At 41.4% G+C, this 26,971-nt stretch overlaps 1 protein-coding gene and 1 non-coding gene across 20 annotated transcripts in view; both read left to right on the top strand.

Annotated features, from left to right (window-relative positions):
• Nucleotides 1–26,971, top strand: part of MYO9A (myosin IXA) — a 445,773-nt gene that overhangs the window by 268,704 nt on the left and 150,098 nt on the right. For all 19 annotated transcript variants that reach the window (XM_036347868.1, XM_036347858.1, XM_036347886.1 and 16 more), the window contains one exon: nt 3,274–3,349. In XM_036347868.1, coding sequence (XP_036203761.1) covers nt 3,274–3,349 — 76 coding nt within the window. The remainder of the gene's footprint in view (nt 1–3,273; nt 3,350–26,971) is intronic.
• On the top strand, nt 7,500–7,628 carry LOC118662264. The gene has a single exon (XR_004969659.1). It is a non-coding gene; the product is annotated as a small nucleolar RNA SNORA11 (small nucleolar RNA).

The raw sequence follows: 26,971 nt of genomic DNA, 5'->3' as shown, positions 1-26,971 counted from the left end.
CTTTTTCTTCTGAGATACCAATTTAGATGATCTTATAATATTTGACATGATAACACATATTCCTCATACTCTGTTCATTATTTTCTATTTTTGTTCTTTTCTTCAGATTGGATAATTTTTATTTATCTGATTTCAAGTTCAATATGCTGTTTCAAGTCTTCTCTTAAACCCATGAAATGATTTTTCATTTCACAAAATTTCAGTTTTTAGTTCCAGAATATTCATTTGGTTCTTTTTTAGTTTCCATTTCTTCCTGGAGACTTACTATCTGTTAACTCAATAAGATAATCTTCTAATTTAAGTCATTGAATGTTATGATAGCTATTTAAAGTACTTTTATGATGATTCCAGCATGTGATCAATTTTGGGATTGGATGCTGTTGGGATGGGATCCGAGTGTGGTGCACTGGGCTTCATTTCCTAATCTGAGTGATCAGTTGTAAGTGTTCAGTATACTATTCTGTCTTTTAATGTTTAAAATATTTAATAATTGATATTACATAATTACACAGAGGAAAATAAGGGAGTTATGCATAAAAGAACCACCCTAAAAGAAATACCCTATTTTGTTTGCAGGAAAAATACTCCCAAGAAAAAGTTCCCTGTGAGCAGTTAACAGGATAGAAGAATTTAAGAACATGAAGCCAATAAAGCAATAGCACACATTTGAGGATATAAAATATCAGTATGATAATGAAAATAGCTATTGAGCTACTGAAACAAGCAGAGTTATAAAGCAACATCTGTATGAGCTCAATAATTAGAGGAAAGAGTTGAAAATTGAATTACTAATATTGAGGAAAGGCTTGAGATGATTGTTTTAATATGCAGAAGAAAAGAATGGATATAGAGGATAGACAATGATAATCTGTTATAGGGAAATTAGTGTCCATGACTTAGGAACTGAAGAAATGAAATTATTTTTCATTGAATTGTCTTAGCACCTTTATCAAAATTAAGTTGATCATAAATGTAAAGTTTTATTTCTGTACTCTCAATTTCTTTCCATTGATATATTTGTTTATTGTTATGCTGGTACCATGTCTTAGTTACTGTTTCTTTGTTCTAAGTTTTGAATTCAAGGAGTGTGAGTCCTCCAACCATGTTCCTCATTTTCAATGTTGTTTTGGTTATTCTGGGTCTCTTGCATATACATATTAATTATAGGATCAGTGTATTTATTTCTGTAAAAAAAGGCAGTTGGAATTTTAATAGAGATTGCATAGATCTGTAGATCCATTTGGGAAGCATTGCCATCTTAACATTATTAAGTTTTCTAGTCCATGAGCATGGATGGCATTCCATTTAATTAGATTAAATTTCTTTTAATGACATTTGTCATTTTCATTATAGATAGTTTATACTTTTTTGTTAAATTTATTTCTTTTATGTTAATGTTATTAATGGAATTTCTTAATATCAGTTTCTGATTGTTTATTGTTATTGTATAGAAATACAATTTTTAATTCTGATCTTATATCTTATTATTTTACTGACCTCATTTATTCTAATTTTTTGTGTGGGTTAATTAGGATTTTCTGCATAAAAGACTGTTATCTTGAATACAGATACTTTCACTTCTTCTTATATGTCTTACCTATAGTAAATGTCTTTGTGTGGATAGGTTATAAAAATTGGTAGCCATATGCTTATAGAGTTTCAATGTTTATTGAATGATTTGAAGAAAAAACTTAAGAATATTGATAATCCTTAAGAAATCAATTTGTCATCTTTGATTCTTAGTGTTTTTATATGTAAGATTAATTGATATTTAAAATCTATAGTTGAAACAGCATTTGACACTGTCCTGCACTAGATATTGAGAGGTATAGAGGATCTATCTAATACATAGTCACAAACCCAAACAGCCAATCAAAATGAGGAGACAAAGAAACAACCCTCAATGAAAGAACAAGCGAATGCTCCAGAAGAAGAGATAAATGAAGCAGAGATAAGAAATTTATCTGAAACAGAGTTCAGAGTAATGATGGTAAAGATGCTCAACAGCATGAGAAAAGATATAGTAACTATTAAAAAAGAACAGTCAGAAATAAAGAATGACATAACACAAATAAAGAACACATTGGAAGGAATGCAGAGCAGATTAGGGGAAGATGATGATAAAATCAGTAATTTAGAAGACAGGGTTGAAAAAACACTCAATCAGAGAACCGAAAAGTAAAAACAATTAGAAAACAGGAGGACAGCTTAAGAGAGCTGTGGGACAATGTGAAACGTAATAATATTAGAATAGTAGGTGTGCCAGAAGAGGCAGAAAGGGAGAAAGGAATAGAGAATGTGTTTGAAGAAGTAATGGCAAAAAACTTCCTTAACCTGGTGAAGGAAAAGTCACACAAGTTCAGGAGGCACAGAGAACCCCAAGCAAGAAGAACCCAACCAGGCCCATGCCCAGACACGTCATAATTAAAATGCCAAAAATCAGAGACAAAGAATCTTAAAGGCAGCAATAGACAAGCAAACTGTTATCTACAAAGGAGCTCCCATAAGGCTGACACCTGATTTCTCATCAGAAACTCTACAGGCCAGAAGGGAGTGGCATGAAGTACTCAAGGTAATGGAAAACAAGGATCTAAGAACAAGATTACTATATCCAGCAAGTCTATCATTCAAAATAGCCAAATAAAGAGCTTCCCAGACAAAAAAAAAAAAAAAAAAAAAAAAAAGGCTAAAGGAGTACATCACCACCAAGTCAGCATTACAAGAAATGGTAAAGGGACTGCTGTAATAAGAAGAAAGAGAGAAACCTAGACATACAGAATTAAAATGGCAATAAATAAGTACCTATCAATAATAACCCTAAATGTAAATGGATTAAATGCTCCAATCAAAAGGCCTAGGGTAGCAGAATGAATACAAAAACATGAACCAACTATATGCTGTTTACTAGAGACCCACCTCAGAACAAGACACACACAAGATGAGAGTGAAGGGATGGAAAAAAATTTTCCATGCAAATAAATGGAAAAGAAAAAAAAGCTGGAGTAGCAATAGTCATATCCGACAAAATACACTAAAATCTATAGTTAATGTTAGCAATATACTTATTGCTGAAAAAATTGGGTTCACTATTGGTTAAGTCAGATTTGTAAGTAACAGTCATGGGACTTGTTTCATATTATTATTTAGCTATTTCTGACATGTTTAGAAATATTTACTATCAAAGTACATTCATTTCATTTTTCCTTGGAAATATTACTTCATGTTTAGTTTTTCTTAGCACTGATTTGAAAATTTTTGCTTTTTATATGCTAGGTGTAACCCGGAAAAATCCTAGGACACCTCTTTCTGACCTCCAGGGCATAAATACTTTAAATGAAAAAAACCAACAGTAAGTATGTTTAGCTTTTGTTTTCAAGGAAGTATAGAAAAAATAACTAGAATTCTTATACTTTTGTGGCTTTAAAAATATAAAGAAAATCAGGCCTAGTTTGCTTTATATTTTTTAACTCTTTTATAAATGATGTAGTTTGTTACTAAGGTTAGAGTTAACAAAATTGCCTCTGGTAAAATGGTTGTACAATTAAAAACAAGTTTTCCCAGAATAATTTAAAATAACCACTTACGTTTTTATTTCTGAGTCCCTTCTTGCATTTTATGTCTTTTGCAAATTTTAAGGGTTATTCTGTTGTTCTCTGTGGAGAAATCTTATTGGTAAGTAATAATTGAGTATGGTTTATATCAAACCATTGAATACCTTTTGTTGCTCAGTGTGATAATCAGAGCTTACTTTTTAACCATTTTTAATGAAGAATTCTTGAGTAAATTTTGAAAATAACAAGTATAATTTTCATAGTTCGTAAATAAAGTTCTTTATACATGCTGTTTTCAAAAGATTGTACTTTATATGAGCACATTGTTCTATCATCTGTTTTCTCTAAAATATGTGTATTTAGTGTATATCTAGAGCAGGGGTGGGCACACTTTTTGACTCGAGGGCCACAATGGGTTCTTAAACTGGACCGGAGGGCCGGAACAAAAGCATGGATGGAATGTTTGTGTGAACTAATATAAATTCAAAGTAAACATCATTACATAAAAGGGTACGGTCTTTTTTTTCAATGGTTATATTCATTTCAAACGGGCCGGATCCGGCCCGTGGGCCGTAGTTTGCCTACGGCTGATCTAGAGTCTGCTTTCTACATTTTAAACATCATCAAGTAAATTGAGCTTCGTGGTAATAAGGATGTAGTTATGAAATGGTATCTTATTGTAGTTATAATTTTCATTTTCTTGTTTATTAATGATGCTGAATATATTTTTGTATAAAATGCCTGTTCTTCCCTAGCCGGTTTGGCTCAGTGGATAGAGTGTAGGCCTGTGGACTGAAGGGTCCCAGGTTCGATTTCAGCCAAGGGCACATGCCTGGGTTGCAGGCTTGATCCTCAGTAGGGCACTTGCAGGAGACAGCCAATCAATGATTCTCTCTTATCATTGATGTTTCTGTCTCTCTCTCTTCCTTCCTTCCTCTCTAAAATCAATAAATATATTTATATATATATGTGTGTGTGTGTGTGTGTGTATCCTATTTAATAAAAGAGAAACATGGTAAGTAGCTGTACCTCTGCTACCCTTCCCATTGTTTAATCAGGGCGATATGCAAATTAACTGCCAGCCAAGATGGCGGCCGGCAGCCAGGCAGCTTGAAGCGAACATGAGGCTTGCTTGCTTCAGAGACGGAGGAAACCAATGTTCCCCGCCTGCCTTGCCGGCCTCTGAGCTTGCAGTTTGAAACATTGTTACAAATATAGAAGCTAAAAAAACCCCGGAAACCTGCTTTCAGCCAGATGGGATCTCAGAGCTGGAGTTGATACGGTGTTTCGATTATAGAACCCAAACAAACCAGATACCTGCTTTCAGCAGCAGATGCCTCAGAGGTAGAGCCAGAGCTAAAGCTGGCCCAGAATAAAAAAGAAAAAAGAAAAAAAGGAGCAGTTGGGAGTTTCAGTCACCAGCCAGCCTGAAAACAGCCCTCAGCCCTCACCCAGACTGGCCACACACCGCAGTGGGGACCCCCACCCTGATCCAGGACACCCTTCAGGGCAAACCAGCCGGCCCCCACCCGTGCACCAGGCCTCTATCCTATATAGTAAAAGGGTAATATGCCTCCCAGCACCAGGATCAGCAGAGCCACGAGGCCTCCCGGAACCGGGATCAGTGTGACAGGGGGCAGCGCCCAAACCCCCTGATCGCCCTGCGGCTCTGTGTGTGACAGGGGGCGGGGCCACAACCTCCCTATCCACCCTGCTCTGTTCGTGATGGGAAGGCACCCCAACCCCCTAATCACCCTGCTGCTCTGTGTGTGAAAAGGTGCGGTGCCCCAACCCCCTGATCAGCCCAGCTCTGTGTTTGACAGGGTAGAGCCATAACCTTCCCATGCCCTGAGTGTGACAGTGGTAGCGCCCCAACCCCCTGATCAGCCCTGCTCTGTGGGTGATAGAGGGCGGTGCCCCAACCCCCAACCCCGAACGGGCCCTATTCTGTGTGTGATGGGGTAGAGCCAGAACCTCCCCTTAGGCCCTGCCCTGAGTGTAACAGGATGCGGCGCCCCAACCCCCTGATCCACCCTGCTATGTGTGTGACAGGGGGCGGTGCCCCAACTCCCCTATCGGCTCTATTCTGTGAGTGACGGGGGAGCTCCTCAACCCCCTGATGGACCCTGCTCTGTGCATAACAGGGGGAGCTCCCCAACCCCCTGATTGACCCTGTTCTGTGTGTGACAGGGTACGGAGCCCCAACCCCCCTGATGGGCCCTGCTCTGTGAGTGACAGGGTGGCGCCGCAACCTCCCCATCGACCCTGCCTTGAGTGTCACAGGGCGTGGTGCCGCAACCCCCCATTCGGCCCTACCCTGAGCGTGACTGAGGTTAGCATCGCAACCTCCAGATCAACCCTGCTCTGTGCATGATAGGAGGCAGCGCCCCAACTCCCCAATCAGCCCTGCTCTGAGCCCGACCAGGGGCTGCACCTAGGGATTGGGCCTGCCCTCTGCCACCTGAGAGCAGGCCTAAGCCAGCAGGTCATTATCTCCCGAGGGGTCCCAGACTGCGAGAGAGCACAGGCCAGGCTGAGGGACCCCCAAGTGCACAAATTTTTGTGCACAGGGCCTCTAGTCATATAATAATAGCAAATTAAAGTATGAAATAATACTTTTATTTTACTATAATTTTAAAATGTTATGTATTGTGTAGTCATTTCAGAAGTCTTTTTTGTGTTTTTACATAGTCTTTTTGGTCCTTTATTTGTTATAAAAATTACTGGCTGTTTTTACTCAGGCATAATTTGCTTGTTATATCCATTCCTAAACAGATAAATTAAGAAAAATACACGTACAGTCCTGGCAGACCACTTGTTTATTTAACAAGTACTTAGTGCTGGGTAGAAACTAGAGAATCAATATTTTGTAAGATAGGTGTGATAAGTGAAATGATCGAAGAAATCACACATAACGGTACTGCTTAGTTTAATTTTTTTAAAAATATATTTTATTATTGATTTTAGAGACGAAAGGAGAGGGAAAGAGAGATGGAAACATCAATGATGAGATAGAATTATTGATCAGCTGCCTACTGCATGCCCCACATTGAGGATTGGGCCTGCAACTCGGGTATGTGCCCTGAATGGGAATCGAACTGTGACTTCCTGGTTCATAGGTTGATGCTCAACCACTGACCTATGCCAGCCAGGCAGTTTAATTTTTTATGTTGATGGCATTTGTAAAGAATTGGATGTGGGGGCTGATATATCAGAAAGGTTTTTTCAGAAAAATAATCTTTTAAACTATTCTCCAAGAGAAGAGTAAGAGTAAGCTCTCTGAAGAGAGCTGTGACATACTCCAGGCAGAGGAGCAACCTGTATAAAGGTTTGGGGGGAAAAGGGAGGGGTGGGAATTGAGGGAGGTGGAGAGAGAAAGAATAACACAAATAAAGAATTAAAAGAATGTGAGTATGAAGCGAGAAGTGTTGAGTATTGACTCCAGAAAGAAAACTGATATAGACTATTTCATGTAGGGCAGTTATGATTAGAATTTAATGCTGTTAAGCAGGGGACTGACATTTCAGAAGAATCTTTCTGGTTGACTTATGGAGAATGATTTGTAGATACAGGGAGACTAGTAGTTCCGGCAAGAAATGATGGTTTGGAATGGGTGGTCATGGTGGATATACATTGATGTGAACCTTTATTAAGAAGGAAAGTTAGCTGGAACCAGTTTGGCTCAGTGGATAGAGCGTCAGCCTGTGGACTCAAAGGTCCCAGGTTCGATTCTGGTCAGGGGCATGTGCCTGGGTTGCGGGCACATCCCCAGTAGGGGGTGTGCAGGAGGCAGCTGATCGATGTTTCTCTCTCATCGATGTTTCGAACTCTCTATCTCTTTCCCTTCCTCTTCTCTCTCATCGATGTTTCTAACTCTCTATCTCTCTCCCTTCCTCTCTGTAAAAAATCAATAAAATATATTTTTTAAAAAACAGAAGGAAAGTTAATTGGTTGTGGAGAGAGCAGAGCGCCTGAAGAATGGCTTCTCTGTGTACAACACATCCAACAGCAACTTGGGCCTACTCCTCACGGGTGGCAGAATACTATGCCTTTCCTGTGACATTATGCCCTATACATTAAAAAAAAAATACCAAGGGAAGTTAAAAGGGTTGAGTTTGCTGAAAGAGGAATGGAAATGACTCCAGAGGGGCTGCAAGACCTAGTCATCACGTATTGGCAGGAAGTGGAGAAGCCATTTGGGACTTGACAGTGGAGTCTTGGATCAAGCTCTTTCAAAAAATACATTCTGGGCTGGTGAGGCACTCCGCAGACAGAAAGGTCAGATATCGCCTAGAGTGTCAATGGAGGAGAGAGAGAGCTACATAACCAGACACCCTGAGATGAGCTATCATAGGGAGACAAAGAAACAGCCTGCATACAAAAGAAAAGAAGGAATCACTAGAAAAGGAAGTAAATGAAATGGAGGCAAGCAATATGTCAGAGAAAGAATTCAGAGCAATAGACATAAAGTCACTGAAAATGATGGAAGACAAATTCAACAATATGTGTAAGAACCAACGGGAAATGAAGAACAAAGAAGAAATGAAAAATGACATCACTGCAATAATAACTCAATAAAAAGCATCAACAGTAGACTAGAAGAAGCAGAGAACCACTTCAGTGAGCTAGGAAAAAATACCCAAGCAGAGCAGCATCTAGAAAAAAAAAAACTTGCCCAAACCGGTTTGGCTTAGTGGATAGAGCGTCGGCCTGTGGACTGAAGGGTCCCAGGTTCGATTCCGGTCAAGGGCATGTACCTTAGTTGCGGGCACATCCCCAGTGGGGGCTGTGCAGGAGGCAGCTGATTGATGTTTCTCTCTCATCAATGTTTCTAACTCTCTATCCCTCTCCCTTCCTCTCTGTAAAAAATCAATAAAATATATTAAAAAAAAAAACTTAACCAGGAGGAGAGCCTAAGGGAACTTTGGGACAACATGAAATAAAATAACATCCGCATAATAGGGGCACCAGAAGGAGAGGAAATTGAGCGAGGAATAGAAAACCTGTTTGAAGAAATAATGACAGGAAACTTCCCTGATATTTGGAAGAAAAAACTCACACAAGTCCAAGAAGCTCAGAGTCCCAAACAAGATGAACCCCAAAAGACCGACACTAAGACACATTATAATTAAATTGGCAAACACCAACGACAAAGTAAGAATCCTAAAGGCTGCAGAGAGAGAGAGAAGGTTACCTACAAAGGATCTCCCATCAGACTATCAACTGACTTCTCAATAGAAAAACATCAGGCCAGAAGTGAATGGAATAAAATATACAAAGTCATGCAAAGCAAGGGTCTGAATCCAAGAATACTGTACCCAGCAAGGCTATCAACTAAAATTGAGGGAGAAATCAGGAGCTTCACAAACAAAAGAAAGACGTAAGGGAGTTTATTATCACCAAACCAGCAATGCAAGAAACGCTAAAAGGTCTACTATCTAAAGAAGAAATAGGAAGGGAAGAAGGAAGACAGGCATAAAGAATAAAAATGGCGACAAATACCTATCCTATCTAATAATAGATAAACATGGTAACTAGCCGTACCTTCACTACCATTGCCTTTGGCTAATCAGCACAATATGCAAATTAACCGCCAACAAAGATGGCGGCTAATTTGCATACTGCAGGCAGGGCGGGACACCAGGAGCCGCCATCCAGGCCCCTGTGTGCGACCCCAGGAGCTGCTGGAAAGCCAGGCCGCAGGCAAGGCGTCCCCCTGGGACCCAGGAGCCCATCGGCGAGGTTGCAGGAAAAGCAGGGATCAAGCTATGAAGGGGAGGGTGGGGGGTGGAAGGAGCTACAGGAGCAGCTCTGGCTGGAGACTGAAGACTCTGGCTGGAGCAAGGAGCAAAGACTGAAGGCTCCAGCCACAGTGAAGACTGTGTCCAGAGCGAAGATGGAAGGCGGTGGCCAGAGTGAAGGTCTGGGTCCCGGGTGCCAGAGGAAAACTGGTGCTGGCAGCCAGGGGAAAGAAGGTCTATTGCACGAATCTTCGTGCAACGGGCCTTTAGTCAATAATAACTTTAAATACAAATAGATTAAATGCCCCAATCAAAAGACATGGGGTAGCTGAGTGGATAAGAAAACATGACCCATATATCTGCTGTCTACAGGAAACCAATCTCAGAACAAAGGACTCACTCAGAATGATGGTGAAGGGATGGAAAAAGGTTTTCAGGCTAATGGAAATGAAAGAAATGCTGGGGTAACAATACTTATATCTGACAAATTAAACCTCAAAGTGAAGGCCATAGCAAGAGTTAAGGAAGGCCACTTCATAATATTAAAGGTAGCAATTCAATAAGAAAATATAACTCTGGTAAACATACCAGTATATGCACCCAATACAGGAGCATCCAAATATATAAAAAAAACTTTTGGAGGACATCAAGGGTGAGATTGACAGCAATAAAGTCATAGTAGGGGATTCAGGAAGATGGCGGCGGTATAGGCAGACGCATCCCAGGTCGTGTCCCTGAGCAAATGGAGTGAGCAGCTGAAACTAGTAACATCCACCCCGAATTGGCGAAATTCCTCAGCTGGCGAGACGGTTTACAGCCGGGAAGAGCAGAACTCCCCTGGAAAGGTCTAAGGCGAGCCACACTGAAGAATAGAAGAACCGAAGGACCTTCACTACTGCAATATTTTTTTTTTTTTCACCTTTTAACTAAGAAACAAATTTTTTTCTTTTTTTTTTTTTTTTTTTTTCTTTTCCTCTTCTTCTTTTTTTTTTTTTCTTTTCTTCTTTTTTCCATCACCTGATTTTACCCTTTTAATTACTACCTTCTTATTTTTAACCAGTATTATTACTGCTACCATTTTACCATTTTTTTTTAAAGTGCCATTTTATTTTCTCTTTATTTTATTTTGGGATTAGTGTTCTCCATTCTATTTTCATCGTTATATTATTGGTTGTTTCTAGTTTGCATTCATCTCCAGGGAGCTGTTGCTGGAATTTGTTGGGATTAATGGCTGTTCTATAGGAGTATTCTCCTCATATAAAAAGTCTCTTCCCCTCTTCCACTTCATTCTCTCTTTTCGCTCTTTTTTTTTCTTTTCCTTTCTTTTCTCGCTTTTACTTTCCCCCCTCCTTTTTCCCAATTTCATTTTTGCACTCCTTTTTTTGGTCCCTAATTTTCTTTTCTTTTTTCTCTTTTCTCTTTTTCTCTTCCTTCTTCCTTATCCCCTAATTCTCTTAATTCAGGTGGTCACCTTTATTTGGGGTTATTAATATCGTGAATATATTTGTGTATAGTGCCTGGTACGTGGTGCCTTGTTGTGTTGTATTTTGTGCCTTTAAATCAACACAGCAGATCCAAGCAACAGCAACCTCCTGAGCACCACACCCTCTGCTGAGGAACAGCAGCTGTACATGAAACCTCGCCCCACCAGCCAGAAGAGTCACCACAGCTGTGAACAGCACCCACCAGAGGAGTTGCTGCCAACTGAAGAGCAGCTGCTACCGCAACCGCCCGAAGAGGAACCGCAGAACAAGGAGTCACTGCCACCAAGGGAGCAGCCACTGAACGACTCAACGTCTAGATATGTCAGTGAGATCAAACATGGGTAGACAAAGAAACCCCCAAAGGAAAGAGAAGGAGGACTCTCCAGAAAAGCAGCTAAGTAATACAGAGGCATGCAACATGACAGAAAAAGAATTCAGAATAAGGGTCCTAGAGTGCATAAACCGGATGGAGGAAAAAATCGACAACCTCAGCAAGAAGCAAGAAGAAACAGATGAAAAAATCGATAACATATGGAAGAAGCTAGAAGAAACAGATGAAAAAATCGATAACATATGGAAGAAGCTAGAAGAAACAGATGAAAAAATCAACAACTTAAGTAAGACCCAAGAAGATATGAAGAGTGATATAGCTGCAATGAAAAACTCCATTGAAAGTATCAACAGTAGACTAGGAGAAGCGGAGGACCGAATTAGTGATTTAGAAGACAAGGAAGCAAAACACACCCAAAACGTACTGCAATTGGAGAAAAAAATGAAAAGACAGGAGGAGAGCCTAAGGGAGCTTTGGGACAACATGAAACGAAACAACATACGAATAATAGGGGTTCCAGAACAACAGAAGGATGAACAAGGATTAGAAAACCTATTAGAAGAAATAATATCAGAAAACTTCCCTGAGGTGGGGAAGAAAAAAGTCACACAAGCCCAGAGAGTCCCAAACAAGGTGAACCCAAAAAGACCCACACCAAGACACATCATAATTACCATGGCAAATGTTCAGGACAAAGAGAGAATCTTACAGGCTGCAAGAGAGAGACGGAAAGTTACATACAAGGGATCTCCCATTAGATTGTCAAATGATTTCTCAACAGAAACACATCAGGCCAGAAAAGAATGGACGGAAATTTACAAAGTGATGCAAAGCAAAGGACTGAATCCAAGAATACTCTATCCAGCAAGGCTATCATTCAAACTTGAAGGGGAAATAAGAAGCTTCACAGACAAAAAAAGGCTAAGGGAGTTTATCACCACCAAGCCAGCAATGCAAGGAATGCTAAAGGGACTGGTATAAAAATAAGAAATAAAAAGCTCAGAAAGAAAACAGCCACACAAAAACAGAAATGCCTACAAACAAGTACCTTTCAATAATAACTTTAAACGTAAACGGACTAAATGCTCCAAACAAAAGACATCGAGTGGCTGAATGGATAAAAAAACATGACCCATACATCTGCTGTCTACAAGAAACCCACCTCATTAGAAGGGACTCACACAGACTGAAAGTGAAAGGATGGAAAAATATCTTTCAGGCAAATGGAAAGGAAAAGAAAGCTGGGGTAGCAATACTTATATCGGACAAAATAGACCTCAAAGTGAAGGCCATAACAAGAGATAAGGAAGGCCACTTCATAATACTAAAGGGATCAATACAACAAGAAGATATAATCCTGGTAAACATATATGCACCCAATGCAGGAGCACCCAAATTCATAAAAAAACTCCTGGAAGACATCAAAGGAGACATCGACAACAATACAATCATAGTTGGGGACTTTAATACACCACTGACAGCACTGGATAAGTCCTCTAGACAAATAATCAGCAAAGATACAGCAATCCTAAATGACTCACTAGATCAGATGGACTTAATAGACATCTTCAGAACACTTCACCCGAAAGCCAGGGAATATACATTCTACTCAAATGCTCATAGGACATATTCAAAAATAGACCACATATTGGGTCACAAGCAAAGTATCCCCAAATTCAAGAAAATTGAAATCATAAAAAGCGTCTTCGCAGACCACGATGGCATAATATTAGAAATAAACTACAATAAAAACAACCCAAAATACTCAAACACCTGGAAGCTGAATAGCATGCTATTAAATATTGATTGGGTTACCAATGAAATCAAAGAAGAAATTCGAAACATCCTGGAAACTAATGACAATGAAAACACAACAATCCAAAACCTATGGGACACAATGAAAGCAGTCCTGAGAGGGAAGTTTATAGCTCTACAGGCCTATCTCAACAAACAAGAAAAAATGGTAGTAAATCATCTAACTCTACAACTCAAAGAATTAGAAAGAGAGCAACAAGAAAACCCCAGAGTGAGCAGAAGGAAGGAGATAATAAAGATTAGAGCAGAAATAAATGACATAGAGACCAAAAAAACAATACAGAAAATCAATGAAACCAAGAGCTGGTTCTTTGAAAGGATAAACAAGATTGACAAACCTCTAGCCAGACTCACCAAGAAGCAAAGAGAGAGGACCCAAATAAACAAAATCAGAAACGATAGAGGCGAAATAACAACAGACCCCACAGAAATACAAATGATTGTTAAAAAATACTATGGACAGCTCTACTCCAACAAACTAGACAACCTGGAGGAAATGGACAAATTCCTAGAAAAATACAACATTCCAAAACTCAATCAGGAAGAATCTAAAAATCTCAACAGGCCAATAACTATGGAAGAAATTGAAGCAGTCATCAAAAAGCTTCCAGCAAACAAAAGCCCAGGACCAGACGGCTTCACAGGGGAGTTTTACCAAACATTCAAGGAAGAACTAAAACCTATCCTCCTCAGACTACTACAAAAAATTCAAGAGGAAGGAACACTTCCAAGCTCATTCTATGAAGCCAGCATCACCCTAATACCAAAACCAGGTAAAGACAACACAATGAAAGAGAATTACAGGCCAATATCCCTCATGAACATAGATGCCAAAATCCTCAACAAAATCTTAGCAAATCGGATCCAGCAGTACATCAGAAAGATCATACACCATGACCAAGTAGGATTTATCCCAGGGATGCAAGGATGGTACAATATCCGCAAATCAATAAACGTGATACATCACATAAACAAATTGAAAGAAAAAAACCACATGGTCATATCAATTGATGCAGAAAAAGCATTTGACAAAATTCAACACCCATTTTTGATAAAAGCTCTCAGCAAGGTGGGAGTAGAAGGATCATACCTCAACATAATAAAAGCCATATATGACAGGCCCACAGCCAACATCATACTCAATGGACAAAAACTAACACCATTTCCCCTAAGAACAGGAACAAGACAGGGATGCCCCCTCTCACCACTCCTGTTCAACATAGTACTGGAAGTGTTAGCCATTGCAATTCGGCAAGAAGAAGAAATAAAAGGCATCCAAATTGGAAAAGAGGAAGTAAAACTGTCCTTATTTGCAGACGACATGATATTATACATACAAAACCCTAGAGACTCCATCAAAAAGCTACTGGACTTAATACATGAATTTGGCAATGTAGCAGGATACAAAATTAACCCCAAGAAATCCGAGGCATTTCTATACACCAATAGTGAACTTTCAGAAAGAGAGATTATAAAAACAATCCCGTTTACCATCGCACCAAAAAAATTAAGCTACCTAGGAATAAACTTAACTAAAGAGGTAAAAGACCTCTACTCAGAAAACTACAGGACGTTGAAAAAAGATATAGAGGAAGACATAAACAGATGGAAGAACATACCGTGTTCATGGATTGGTAGAATCAACATCATTAAAATGTCCATACTACCCAAAGCACTCTATAAATTCAACGCACTTCCCATTAAAATACCAATGGCATACTTCAGAGATCTAGAACGAACTCTCCAAAAATTCATCTGGAATAAAAAAAGACCTCGAATAGCTGCAGCAATCCTGAAAAAGACCAAAGTAGGTGGGATCTCAATACCAGATATCAAGATGTATTACAAAGCCACTGTTCTCAAAACTGCCTGGTACTGGCACAAGAATAGGCATATAGATCAATGGAATAGAATAGAGAGCCCAGAAATCGGCCCAAACCAATATGCTCAATTAATATTTGACAAAGGAGGCAAGAACATACAATGGAGCCAAGATAGTCTCTTCAATAAATGGTGCTGGGAAAATTGGACAGATATATGCAAGAAAATGAAACTAGACCACCAACTTACACCATACACAAAAATAAACTCAAAATGGATAAAGGACTTAAATGTACGACAGGAAACTATAAAAATTCTAGAAGAATCCAAAGGCAACAAAATCTCAGACATATGCCGAAGCAATTTCTTCACTGATACAGCTCCTAGGGCACTTGAAACGAAAGAGAAAATGAACAAATGGGACTACATCAAAATAAAAAGCTTCTGCACAGCAAAAGAAACCATCAACAAAACAACGAGAAAACCCACTGTGTGGGAAAACATATTTGCCAATGTCATATCCGATAAGGGCCTAATCTCCAAAATTTATAGGGAACTCATACAACTTAACAAAAGGAAGATAAACAATCCAATCAAAAAATGGGCAAAGGACCTAAATAGACACCTTTCAAAAGAGGACATTCAGAAAGCCAAGAGACATATGAAAACATGCTCAAAGTCACTAATCATCCGAGAGATGCAAATCAAAACAACAATGAGGTACCATCTCACACCTGTCAGACTGGCTATCATCAACAAATCAACAAACGACAAGTGCTGGAGAGGATGTGGAGAAAAAGGAACACTTGTGCACTGCTGGTGGGAATGCAGACTGGTGCAGCCACTATGGAAGACAGTATGGAGTTTCCTCAAAAAACTACAAATGGAACTCCCATTTGACCCTGTGATCCCACTTCTAGGAATATATCCCAAGAAACCAGAAACACCAATCAGAAAGGATATATGCACCCCTATGTTCATAGCAGCACAATTCACCATAGCTAAGATCTGGAAACAGCCTAAGTGCCCATCAGTAGATGAATGGATTAGAAAACTGTGGTACATCTACACGATGGAATACTATGCTGCTCTAAAAAGGAAGGAACTCTTACCATTTGCAACGTCATGGATAGAACTGGAGAGCATTATGCTAAGTGAAATAAGCCAGTCAATGAAGGAAAAATACCACATGATCTCACTCATTCATGGATAATAGAGATCATTATAAACTTTTGAGCAATAACAGATACAGAGGCAGAGCTGCCTCAAACAGATTGTCAAACTCCAGCAGGAAGGCCGGGGAGGGTTGCGGGGCAGGAGGTAGGGGGGTAAGAGATCAACTAAAGGACTTGTATGCATGCATAGAAGCATAACCAGTGGACCTAAGACATTGGGGGATAGGGGAGGCTAGGGGACTGTCTAGGGCGGGGGGATAAAATGGACACATATGTAATACCCTTTGTAATACTTTAAACAATAAAAAAAAAAAAAAAAAAAAAAAAAAAAAAAAGTCATAGTAGGGGACTTTAATACCCCACTAACACCACTGGATAAATCCTCTAATCAAAAAATCAGCAAAGAAACAGCAATCCTAAATGACTCACTAGATCAGATGTAATTGACATTTTCAGAACGTTTCACCCCAAAGTCACAGAATATACATTCTTCTCAAGTGCACCTGGCTTATTTTCAAAGCTAAATCACATATTGGGACACGGGCAAGGTCTCTTCAAATTCAAGATAGAAATCATATCAAGCATCTTCTCAGATCACAATAGCATAAAACTAGAAATCAACTACAACAAAAGCAATAAAAAAAAAATCAAACACCTGGAGGCTAAATAGCATGCTATTAAACAATGATTGGGTTACCAAAGATATCAAAGAAGAAATAAAAAGCATCATGGCAACAAATGACAATGAAAACACAACAATCCAAAATCTATGGGACACAGTGAAAGCAGTCTTGAGAGGGAAGTTCATAGCTCTACAGGCCTATCTCAAAAAACAAGAAAATAAAGTAATAAATTATCTAACCCTACAACTCAAAGAGTTAGAGAGCAACAAGAAAAGCCCAGAGTAAGCAGAAGGAAGAAAATAAAGATCAAAGCAGAGATAAACGACATAGAGATTAAAAAAAAAAAAAAATACAAGCCCTGACCGGTTTGGCTCAGTGGATAGAGTGTCGGCCTACAGACTGAAGGGTCCCAAGTTCGATTCCAGCAAGGGCATGTACCTTGGTTGCGGGCACATCCCCACTGGGGGGTTGTGCAGGAGGCAGCTGATCGATGTTTCTCTCTCATTGATGTTTCAAACTCTCTATCCCTCTCCCTTCCTCCTTGTAAAATTTCAATAAAATATATTTTAAAAAAAACCAAAACAATACAAAAGATCAACAAAACCAAGAGCTGGGTCTGTGAAAGTATAAACAAGATTTATGAACCTCTAGCCATGCTCACCAAGAAGCAACGAGAGAGGACCCAAGTAAACAAAATCGGAAATGAAAGAGGTGAAGCAACAACCAATTCCACAGAAATACAAATGATTATGAAAAAATACTATGATCAACTCTATTCCAACAAAATGGACAACCTAGATAAAATGGTCATATTCCTAGAAAAATACAAGCTCCAAAAACTCAAGAAGAATAAAAAAACCTGAATAGGCCATTAACTTATAAAGGAATTGAAACATTGATTAAAAATCTTCCAGCAAACAAAAGTCCTGGTCTGGACGGCTTTACAGGGGAGTTCTACCAAGCATTCAAAGAAGAACTAACACCTATCCTCCTCAGACTATTCCAAAAAATTCAAGAGGAAGGCATACTTCCAAGCTCTTTCTATGAATCCAGCATTACTCTAATCCCAAAACCAGATAAAGGCACCATAAAAAAAGAACTACAGGCCTATATCCTTGATGAACATAGATGCGAAAATCCTCAACAAAATTCTAGCAAATCGGATTCAGCAGTACATTAGAAAGATAATACACCATAACCAAGTGGGGTTTATTCCGGGGATGCAAGGATGGTACAATATCTGCAAATCAATAAATGTGATACATCACATAAACAAACTGAGAGACAAAAATCACAATCATGTCAATCGATGCAGAAAAAGCATTTGACAAAAATCCAACAATCTTCCTTGATAAAAACTCTGAGCAAAATGGGAATAGAGGGATCATACCTCAACATAATAAAAGCCTTATATGACAAACCTACAGCCAACATCATACTCAATGGGCAAAAACTAAACTTATTTCCCCTAAGAACAGGAACAAGAAAAGGATGCCAACCTTCACCATAGTACTGGAAGTGCTAGCCATATCGATCAGACAAGAAGAAATAAAAGGCATCCAAATTGGAAAAGAAGTAAAACTGTCCTTATTCACCGATGACATGATACTATACATAGAAAACCCCAAAGACTCCATGCAAAAACTGCTAGACCTAATAAATGAATTTGGCAATGTAGCAGGATACAAAATGAACACCCAGAAATCTATGGCCTTTTTAAAAAATACATATACATGTTATTGATTTTTTTACAGGGAGGAAGGGAGAAAAGGGATAGAGTTAGAAACATTGATGAGAGAGAAACATGGATTCAGCTGCTTCCTGCACACTCCCTACTGGGGATGTGCTCGCAACCAAGGTACATGCCTGTGGGGGGCTTTTTCTCTCTTTTCCATGTCCCGCATGGAAAAGGAAACAGTCCATTTGCTGAGTGGAGGAGCTGGGGATTAAGAAATTAAAGAAAGACCAAGACGCAGAAGTAGATTTTAAGCTGGGGCCAGGTGGGCGCCATCCTCTCTGATGGAGAGGCGGCAAAAAGCGGGCTGAGCCACACAGCAGGTTTATTTTAAAGGCCTAGATTTACATATCTAGTTCCGCCCCTGCCTGATTAACATGTCCAGCCTTATTGGGGAAGCATGTCCCCAGCGTGTGGCTCTGCCTATGCTCTGAGTTCAGCTGACAATAATTATAAGAAAATGCCTAGGTGCCTCCCAGGCGGCCCTCTACACATGCCCTTGACCGGAATTGAACCCAGGACCCTTCAGTCCGCAGGCCGATGCTCTATCCCCTGAGCCAAACCGGTCAGGGCTCTATGGCCTTTTTATACACCAATAATGAACTCACAGAAAGAGAAGGAAAAAAAAATCCCATTTACCATTGCACCAAAAAAAAAAAAAAAATTAAGATACCTAGGAATAAACTTAACTAAGGATGTAAAATATCTGTACTCTGAAAATTACAGGACATTGAAAAAAGAGATAAAGGAAGACATAAACAAATGCAAGAACATACCATGTTCTTTGATTGGTAAAATCAACATCATTAAAATGTCCATACTACCCAAAGCAATCTACAGATTCAATGCAATCACCATTAAAATACCAAAAGTATATTTCAAAGATCTTGAACAAACTCTCCAAAAATTTATCTGGAATAAAAAAGACCTCAAATAGCCACAGCAATACTGAAAAAGAAGAACAAAGTTGGGAGGATATTTTGACATTAAGCTATATTACCAAGCCATGGTTCTCAAAACTGCCTGTAATTGGCACAAGAACAGACATATAGACCAGTGGAACAACCGAGAACCCAGAAATTGACCCAAGCCATTATGCTCAATTAATATCTGGCAAAGGAGGCAAGAGCATACAATGGAGTCAAGACAGTCTCTTCAATAAATGGTGTTGGGAAAATTGGCCAGAAACATGCAAAAAAATGTTGTGATGAATGTTGTGGTAAGGGTGCACATATCTTATCAAATTACTGTTTTCATTTTCTTTGGATAAGTACTCAGGAGTGGAATTGCTCAATCATATGATAGTTCTATTTTTAATTTTTTTAGGAACACTTACTGTTTTTTTATAGTGGTTACACCCATTTATATTCCCACCAACAGTGTACAAAGCTTCCTTTTTCTCTACATCCTTGCCTATAGTTCTCCTAGTAATAGCCCTGTTGGTTTTTAAAGGCCAACATTTTGGGGGCTCATCTCTCCAGTGCAGGTTCCAAGGGTTGGGATGACAGATGTGGGGCACAGTCCACTGTCTCTTTAGGGAGGAACTCCATGTTTATGAGATTCCTTCCCAATGTGTTTTGCTATGCTGGATGTGGGTTTTTGGGCAGACCATGTCTCTGTCATCCCTTTCAGTGTCAATGTGGTCCTTTTATCCTTTATTGTAGCAGATCTGATTATTTAGTTGTAAGGTCTTTTTCAGGGAGAATTGTTCCATATGTAACTGTAGATTTGTTGTGTCTGTGAGATGAAGTGAGTTCAGGATCTTCTTATGCTGCCAACTTGAACTGCCTCCTAATTCCTTCTCTTTTCAATGTGACCTCACCTTTACCTTTTGCTATGCTTAATGTCCCTGACTTCTGCTGAGATCCTATGCTTCTAGCTTCTCTATAAATTAAAATTTCCATCTTTTATAGGTATGAGGAAGGGAATGTTACTTAACTATATAGGGTAAAGGCTTAACTTTATGTATTTTAAACTAGAGGCCCGGTGCACAAAAATTTGTGCACTCGGGGGGAGGGGGGTCCCTCAGCCCGGCCTGTGCCCTCTCGCAGTCTGGGACCCTTCAGGAAATAACAACCTGCTGGCTTAGGCCTGCTCCCGGGTGGCAGAGGGCAGGCCCAATCCCTAGGTGCAGCCCCTGGTCGGGCTCAGAGCAGGGCCGATTGGGGAGTTGGGGCGCCGCCCCTGTCATGCACAGAGCAGGGTCGATGGGGAGGTTGCGGTGCCACCCCGTCACGCACAGAGCAGGGCCAATTGGGGTTGGGGCACTGCCCCCTGTCACACACAGAGCAGGGCCCATCAGGGGGTTGGGGCGCCGCCCTCTATCACCCACAGAGCAGGGCCGATCAGGGGGTTGGGGCACCGCCACTGTCACACTAAGGGCAGGGCCGATGGGGAGGTTATGGCTCTACCCCATCACACACAGAGCAGGGCCCGTGGGGGGGGGGGGGAGGTTGGGGCGCCGCACCCTGTCACGAACAGAGCAGGGTGGATAGGGAGGTTGTGGCCCCGCCCCCTGTCACACACAGAGCTGCAGGGCGATCAGGGGGTTTGGGCACTGCCCCCTGTCACGCTGATCCCGATGCCGGGAGGCCTTGCGGCTCCGCTGATCCTGGTGCTGGGAGGCATATTACCCCTTTACTATATAGGGTAGAGGCCTGGTGCACGGGTGGGGGCCGGCTGGTTTGCCCTGAAGGGTGTCCTGGATCAGGGTGGGCGTCCCCACTGGGGTGTCTGGCCAGCCTGGGTGAGGGGATGATGGCTTTTTGCAGCTGGTCACACACCCTTCAGAGTGGGGGTCCCCACTTGGGTGCCTGGCCAGTCTCGGTGAGGGGCTGAGGGCTGTTTTCAGGCTGGGGGTGACTGAAGCTCCCTACTGCTCCTTTTTCCTTTTTTTTATTCTGGGCGAGCTTTAGCTTTGAGGGTTGGCTCCAGCTCTTAGGCCTCCGCTGCTGAAAGTAGGTTTCTGGCCTTTGCTTACAATGTTGCGATCCTGCTGGCTGAAGCCCGGGACTAAAACTGGTTTCTGGGGTTTTGTTTAGCTTCTATATTTGTTACATAGTTGCTTAGAATTGCAGCTCAGAGGCCTGCAGCGGCAGGTGGGGAACGTTGGAGTCCTCCGTCACTGAAGCAAGCAAGCCTCATGTTAGTTTCAAGCTGCCTGGCTGCCGGCCGCCATCTTGGCTGGCAGTTAATTTGCATATTGCCCTGATTAGCCAATGGGAAGGGTAGCGGTCGTACGCCAATTACCATGTTTCTCTTTTATTTGATAGGATAATTTTTTTAAAAATGTTTTTATTATTTTAGATAAAGAGGAAGGGAGAGATAGAGAAATCGAGAAATACAGACATCGATCAGCTGTTCCTGCACACCTGCTATAGGGAATCGAGCCCACAGCCCGGGCATATGCCCTGACCGGGAATCAAACTAGGGGTTGATGGTGCCAGGGCTGACCAGCAGACCCTGAGCAATGGGTGAATCATTACTGTGACATATTTTTATTTGAAAGAGAGGGCTAAAGGATTGCCTCCTATAGAAACCTAACAGCCCCATTTGCCTGCCTTCTTAGGCTTTTATTGTAACAACAGCTTGAACTAAAATTAACTATTAGATACTATCAGTAGGGTAAGTTCATGGGTTGATGCTCAACCACTGAGCCACACCAGCTGGGCAGGGGTTAGCATATTTTAAATATTTTCAATAAAATGTTTATTTTAAATATTTTCTTAGTTTTGGCCTCACTCAGCACCACCATTGCAGTGGTACCAGTTATCTCTAATACCTGAACCTTTCCAGAATTTTCAGTGAAATTCACATGCATTTTGTTGTGTTAGTCTCTCTCATACTCCCAACCCTAGCTTCTACACACACACACACACACACACACACACACACACACATATATATGGTGTGTGTGTGTGTGTGTGTGTGTGTGTATGTCTCCTCAATCACACATACACATATATGCCCTCCTTTCCTATGATTCCCATATATTGAGGTTGATGCTCAAGGCTTGAGCCATGCCGGCTGGGCTGCTTTTTGTGTTTTATATAGTCTTTCTTCCTACTCTTTTTCTTGTAAATTTATGACATTTTTATTTATCATTTTAGTGGTATTTCATCTTGGGGGCTTAGTATGCCCCAATTGAGTTTAGTATGCCATCGAGGCTTTTTACAGGTTTCCCTTAAGTAGAGACTAAGTAGTTTATTTAAGGATGTTATCCTAAAGAGCAGGGATGGTGCCAGGGCCAGCAGACCCTGAGCAATGGGTGAATGATTACTGTGACACATGTTTATGTGAAAGAGAGGGCTAAAGAAACCAAACAACTCCGTTTGCCTGCCTCCTTAGGCTTTTATTGTAACAACAGCTTGAACTAAAATTAACTATTAGATACTATCAGTAGGATAAGTATCCTTGAGAAGATACATGTGTCTGCAGTGTCCTTTAAGCAAGGACGTCTGAAGACTAAGCAGAAAGATTCCAGTAAACACTCGGGGGCTTGTACTTGTTTGGAAAAGTCAAGGCAGGGGCTGCTGCCTTCAGCCAACTCCTGTCCCGTGCTTCCCCACAGGGTGGGCTTATAGGAGTAAAATAGGGAAGGATGGGAAACCCAATCAAGAATGCATTAATGAGAAGACACACAGATGGCCAACAGACATGAAAAGATGCTCGACATCACTAATTATCAAGGAGGTGCAAATTAAAACGACAGTGAGGTAAACCTCACACCTCTAGAGCGGCTACCATCAAGAAGTCAACAAATGACAAGTGTTGGTCAGGAGATGGAGAAAAGGGAACCCCGTGCACTGATGGTGGGAATGCAGATTGGTGCAGCCACTATGGAAAACAGTATGGAATAGCCTCAAAAAATTAAAAAAGTGGAAATGCCTTATGACCTAGCAATTCCACTTCTGGGAATATGTCTGAAGAAGCCCAAAATACTAATTGGAAAGAATATATGCACCCCTATGCTCATTGCAGCATTACTTATAAATAATGGCCTGGTGCATGAAATTTGTGCACATTGGCCCCTACAGTACCTGGGAGCGTGATTGCGCTCCTCCTGTCTTTTGCCAAAAGTGCCGGGAGCACTATCAAAGCTTCAAAATGGTGTCCAGTTCTAAGTCTGCTTTTATTAGTGATGATGATATTGCTAAATATGTCAATGTAGTAAAGGTTTCCTTAAGTTTTTGAATATGTAACTTCATTTACTTGCGATTCACAATTTTTTTCCTAAACTGCTGTAAAATCAGCAAAAATGCCTTGGCAATTTTAGCATAGTTCCTAGGATATTGGTTGGCACTCAAAGGATTAAAAGAGAATTAGAGGAAATATTTTAATATTGCTATTTGCCCTTTCTCTATAATAGAAGTGTCAGAGATGAAAGAAAATTAGTAAAATGTATATGAAAATCGCCCTCCTGTCAGAGTCTGGGGTGTGCCACGAGGCCCAGAGTCAAGTCCCCGTCCACCCATGTGTGCCTCAAAATCGTGTGAGTCCCAAACCCAGCTGGCCCCACCCCCTGCAGGGTGGGGGGGCACAGCCTCGGGTCCCCCAGCCAGGCACCGTGCAAGGGCGCAGCCTCAGGTCCCCTGTCAAGCCCCACCTTGGGGTGGGGGCGCAGCCTCAGGTCCCCTGTCAAGCCCTGCCAGGTGGGGGGCACAGCCTCAGGTCCCCTGTCAAGCCCTGCCAGGTGGGGGGCACAGCCTCAGGTCCCCCGTCAAGCCTCACTGGGCGGGGGGCAGGCGCAGCCTCAGGTTCCCCATCAAGCCCTGCCGGGCAGGAGACACAGCCTCAGGTCCCCCAGCCTGGCGCCGGGCAGGAGGTGCGGCCTCAGGTCCCCCACCCCCGGTGTGAAGGCGTGACGTCCAGTTGCATATTAGCTCTTTATTATATAGGATAGCGAAGATACAGAAGTAGCCCAAATGCCCGTCTATAGATGGGTGGATAAAAAAGTTGTGGTACATTTACACAATGGAATACTACTCAGCTGTAAAAAATAATAAAATCTTACCAACAGCATGGATAGCCTTAGAGGGTATTATACTGAGTGAAGTAAGTCAGAGAAAGACAAATACCATGTGATTTCACTTACATTTAGAATCTAAAGAACAAGATAAATGAACAAAACAGAAACAGATATAGAGAACAGACTGTTGATTGCCAGAGGGGAGGGGATTTGGGAGGATGGGTGGAAAAGGTGAAGGGAAGGGATTAAGAAGTATAAATTGGTAAAGAATAGTCATGGGAACATAAAGTACAGCATAGGGAATATAATCAGTAATATTGTGATAACTATGAATGGTGCCAAGTTGGTATTGGGAATATTAGGGGAACACTTTGTGAAGTATATGATTGTCTAACTACTATGCTATACACCTGAAATTAATACAATATAATATTGAATGTAAACTGTAATTAAAAACTGAAATTAAAGAAAAAGAAACGCTTAGGCTTCTCTGGATTTTTTTAGAGGCAGTGTAAACTGCCTAAGAGGAAAATAAACGCTGGAACTACAGTAGGCCTTTGGGTTACATTGGAGATTTGTTCCTGCGATGTAATGCGATTTTCACTGTAAGTCGGAACCCACCTACATAAGCACTTACATCACTCACATGGAGCACATACACAGCAGTAATGAAGTGAAACAGTAAAACAAATTTAAAAGAGAGATAACAATTCCTGACCTTTACTTGTGGTAAATAAATAATAAAAAACATAAAGCACATATGTACATACGTTGAAATGACAGAAATTTTTCTTTTTTATAAATAAATGGGAGATGGCGACGTAATCACGAAACAACATATGTTGAGTCCAACATAACCCGAGGACTGTCTGTAATGGGAAAAAATAAAAAAGAATGCATTAGTGAGTTGGCTACTGCTTACTCAACCCCGTGGGACCAGTTGATAAGCTGAATAATTTGTGTCTCAGGACCATCTGTTTGCCTGCAAAAGAAAGGAGTAAGATCTTATCCCACAGAGATTTATATACTAGTAAGTGCAGAGGAGAAGCCTACATCATATAAAAGGAGCCTGAAACCAGGTGCTATTATAGCATCTCTTTAAAACTATATAAAGTATGTAGGTAACCCATCATAGTACTGTTTGCAGGAGCAGTAAACTGAGGATTTTAAATGGTACATATGAAGTGTTTACTGTACCTGTTTTATGGGAAGCTCCTATTGTCTTTGTACATTAATGTAGCATTTGATAGAAGAGACTACACAAAACACATGTACATTAGGAAGCATACCAACAAAATAATCCCTCCACCCAAGATCAGAACCAGAAGATCATTAATACTACTGTAGCCACTTTTATTTTACTTTGTGATCGTTTCCCTTCCTCACATCCCACAGGTAACTGTCCTCCAGAATTTTATGTTTATCATTATTGTACTCTAAAAATGTTAGTTTTATAATAAACTAGAGGCCTAGTGCACAAAATTCGTGCACTTGGGGGGGGGCGGTCTCTCAGCCTGGCCTACGCCTTCTTATAGTCCAGAAGCCCTCAGGGAATGTCCGACTGATGGCTTACCACAGGGAGTGTGCCCAAGCTGTCAGTCAGATATACTTAGTGCCGCCGTAGAGGCAGGACAGGTTCCCGCCACTGCTGCTGCACTCACCAGCCATGAGCCTGGCTTCTGGCTGAGCACACTAATCAACAATGGGTAGCTTTTGTGTTAAGTGTCTGCCCCCTGGTGGTCAGTGCGCGTCATAGTGACTGGTATATTTGCATATTAGTCTTTTGTTATATACTAGAGGCCCTGTGCATGAAAATTCGTGCACTGGGGGAGGGGGGGGCCCTCAGCTCAGCCTGTGCCCTCTCGCAGTCCAGGAGCCCTCAAGGGACATACATAGTGCTGCCACTGAGGCTGGAGAGGCTCCAGCCACCGCTGCTCCACTCGCCAGCCATGAACCCCGGCTTCTGGCTGAGCAACGCTCCACCTGTGGGAGCTCACTGATCACCAGGGGGTAGCCCATGTGTTAAGTGTCTGCCCCCTGGTGGTCAGTGTGTGTCATAGTGACCAGTCGTTCTGGCGTTTGGTCGATTTGCATATTAGCCTTTTATTATATAGAATTAGTGGCCGGTGTGCGAAATTCATGCACGGGGCAGGGTGTCCCTCAGCCCGGCCTGCATCCTCTTCAATCTGGGACATCCCTCTTACAATTCGGGACCACTGGCTTCTAACTGCTCACCTGCCTGCCTGCTTGATTGCCCTATCCCTCCACCCAAGATCAGAACTACCCCCCAACTACCCCCCACTACTGGCCTGATTGCCCCTAACCACCTCTGCCTCGGCCTCGCCACCATGGCTTTGTCCGGAAGACATCCGAAAGGTTTCCAGAATGTCTCCCAGTCTAATTAGCATATTACCCTTTTATTAGTATAGATAGGATGTATTTTTCTAAGCAATATATTGTTTGGCTTTGATAGTTTTTGAGTTTTACAGAAATACTAATATGTAGTCTTGTTTGATTTTTTTTTCCCTCTGCCTGCTGGCCTGCTCGCCCCCAACTGTCCCCCTTGGTGGCCTGCTCGTCCCCAACTGTCCCCCCACCCACTCCTGCTGGCCTGCTTGCCCCCAACTGCTCCCCCCCCCCCCGCTAGCCTGATCACCCCAAACTGCCTCCCACTGCCGGCCTGATCACCCCTAACCACCTCTGCCTCAGCCCCGCCACCATGGCTTT

This window comes from Myotis myotis, unplaced genomic scaffold (genome assembly GCF_014108235.1).
Source record: "Myotis myotis isolate mMyoMyo1 unplaced genomic scaffold, mMyoMyo1.p scaffold_m19_p_1, whole genome shotgun sequence".
NCBI lineage: Eukaryota > Metazoa > Chordata > Mammalia > Chiroptera > Vespertilionidae > Myotis > Myotis myotis.
This window is presented reverse-complemented; position numbering and strand designations above follow the sequence as displayed.